The sequence below is a fragment of the Akebia trifoliata genome, chromosome 2 (genome assembly GCF_017979445.1).
Source record: "Akebia trifoliata isolate Shusen 1 chromosome 2, ASM1797944v1, whole genome shotgun sequence".
Taxonomy (NCBI): domain Eukaryota; kingdom Viridiplantae; phylum Streptophyta; class Magnoliopsida; order Ranunculales; family Lardizabalaceae; genus Akebia; species Akebia trifoliata.
This window is the reverse complement of record NC_141376.1, coordinates 20,335,036-20,336,599: the sequence shown is the minus strand read 5'-3', so window position 1 is coordinate 20,336,599 and position 1,564 is coordinate 20,335,036. Positions and strand designations below refer to the sequence as shown.

At 43.1% G+C, this 1,564-nt stretch overlaps 1 protein-coding gene across 1 annotated transcript; it reads right to left on the bottom strand.

Annotated features, from left to right (window-relative positions):
• Positions 1 to 1,032: 1,032 nt before the first annotated feature.
• On the bottom strand, positions 1,033 to 1,359 carry LOC147409889 (uncharacterized). The gene has a single exon (XM_086432029.1). It carries the CDS (start codon positions 1,357 to 1,359, stop codon positions 1,033 to 1,035), a length of 327 nt encoding a protein of 108 aa, XP_086288155.1.
• Between the last annotated feature and the right edge of the window lie 205 nt (positions 1,360 to 1,564).

Below are 1,564 nucleotides of genomic sequence, written 5' to 3'. Positions count from 1 at the left end.
CTTTCCTCTCGCATCTTCTTGTATTGGCAGAATCTTCTTCAGAACTAAGTCTTCGGGTATAAACTCCCGAGGTCGAACCTTCTTGTTATAAGCATGTGCTATTTTTCGTTGATACGTTTGACCGTGATAAATTGCTGAAAGACGTTTCTCTTCGATTAAGTTCAACTGATCAAATCGAGCTTGGACCCATTCTGCCACATCCAATTCAACTTCTTTTAAGATCTGAAGGGAGGGAATCTCGACCTCAACGGGCAAGACTACTTTCATTCCGTATACTAATGAGTAGGGCGTTGCCCCAGTCGAGGTTCGGATTGACGTTCGATAAGTATGTAGAGCAAATGGTAACATCTCGTGCCAATCCTTATAAGTAACAACCATTTTCTCGATGATCTTTTTGATATTTTTGTTAGTGGCTTCGACTGCTCCTTTCATCTTTGGTCTGTAAATAACTGAGTTGTGATGGGTGATCTGAAAATCCTTGTACATCTTAGACATGTCTTTGTTCTTGAGATTTTTGGCGTTATCAGTTACTATTCCGCTTGGGAGGCCGTATCGACATATGATGTTGTTCTTCACAAACTTCAAGACATTGCCCCTTGTAACATTGGCGTAAGATGCTGCTTCTACCCATTTTGTAAAGTAGTCGATGGCGACCAAGATGAAGTGATGCCCATTGGAAGGTTGAAGACTGATCTGCCCGATGACATCCATGCCCCAGAGTGAGAAGGGCCAGGGAGAAGTCATATTGTGCAATTCTGAAGGTGGTGCGTTGATTTTGTTGGCGTAGATTTGACACAAATGGCACTTTCGAACATGCCGGTACCCGTCGCTCTCCATGGTCATCCAGTAATAACCCATTCTCATTATTTTCTTTAAGAGCATATGTCCGTTCATGTGAGGTCCACAGACTCCATCATGTACTTTTTCGATCAGACGCTGAGCTTCTGTTTCTGTTACATACCTGAGAAGGACCTCGTGGTGCGACTTTTTGTATAAGACTCCGCTACTCAAGAAGAACTGTCCCGCCAATCTTTAAATAGTTTTTCGATCAGTTGCTGTGGCATCGGGTGGGAAAGTTCGGTCTTCTAAGAATGCCTTGATGTCTGCATACCATGGCTTTTCCTCAGACTCTTCAATCTCCACTGGTAGACAATATGCTGGTTCGTCTTGAATATCAATCTCAAGGGGGTCGACTATGGTGTCTTCGGAGATGCTGATCATTGAGGCTAGAGTGGCCAACGTATCTGCAAACTGGTTCTTAGCTCTCGGCATATAAGTAAATGAGATTCGGACAAAGTTTGAGCTTAAATCCTCGAGATACTCATGATAAGGAACTAGTATTTGCTCTCGGTCTTCCATTCTCCCGTTGTCTGGTAGACTACCAGACTTGAGTCTCCAAATACATCTATTTCATCCACTTCAAGGTCGATTGTTGCTTTCAACACCACAATGCATACTTCGTACTCAGCTTCGTTATTGGAACACTGAAACCTTAATCTGACTGCAATGGGGATATGAGTCTCGTCTGGCTTAACCAGAACTGTCCCAATTCTATTTCCTTTTT

Coding starts and splice junctions, on each gene's coding strand:
- LOC147409889 (XM_086432029.1), bottom strand. CDS start 1,359: ATGGAAGACCGAGAGCAAATACTAGTTCCTTATCATGAGTATCTCGAG.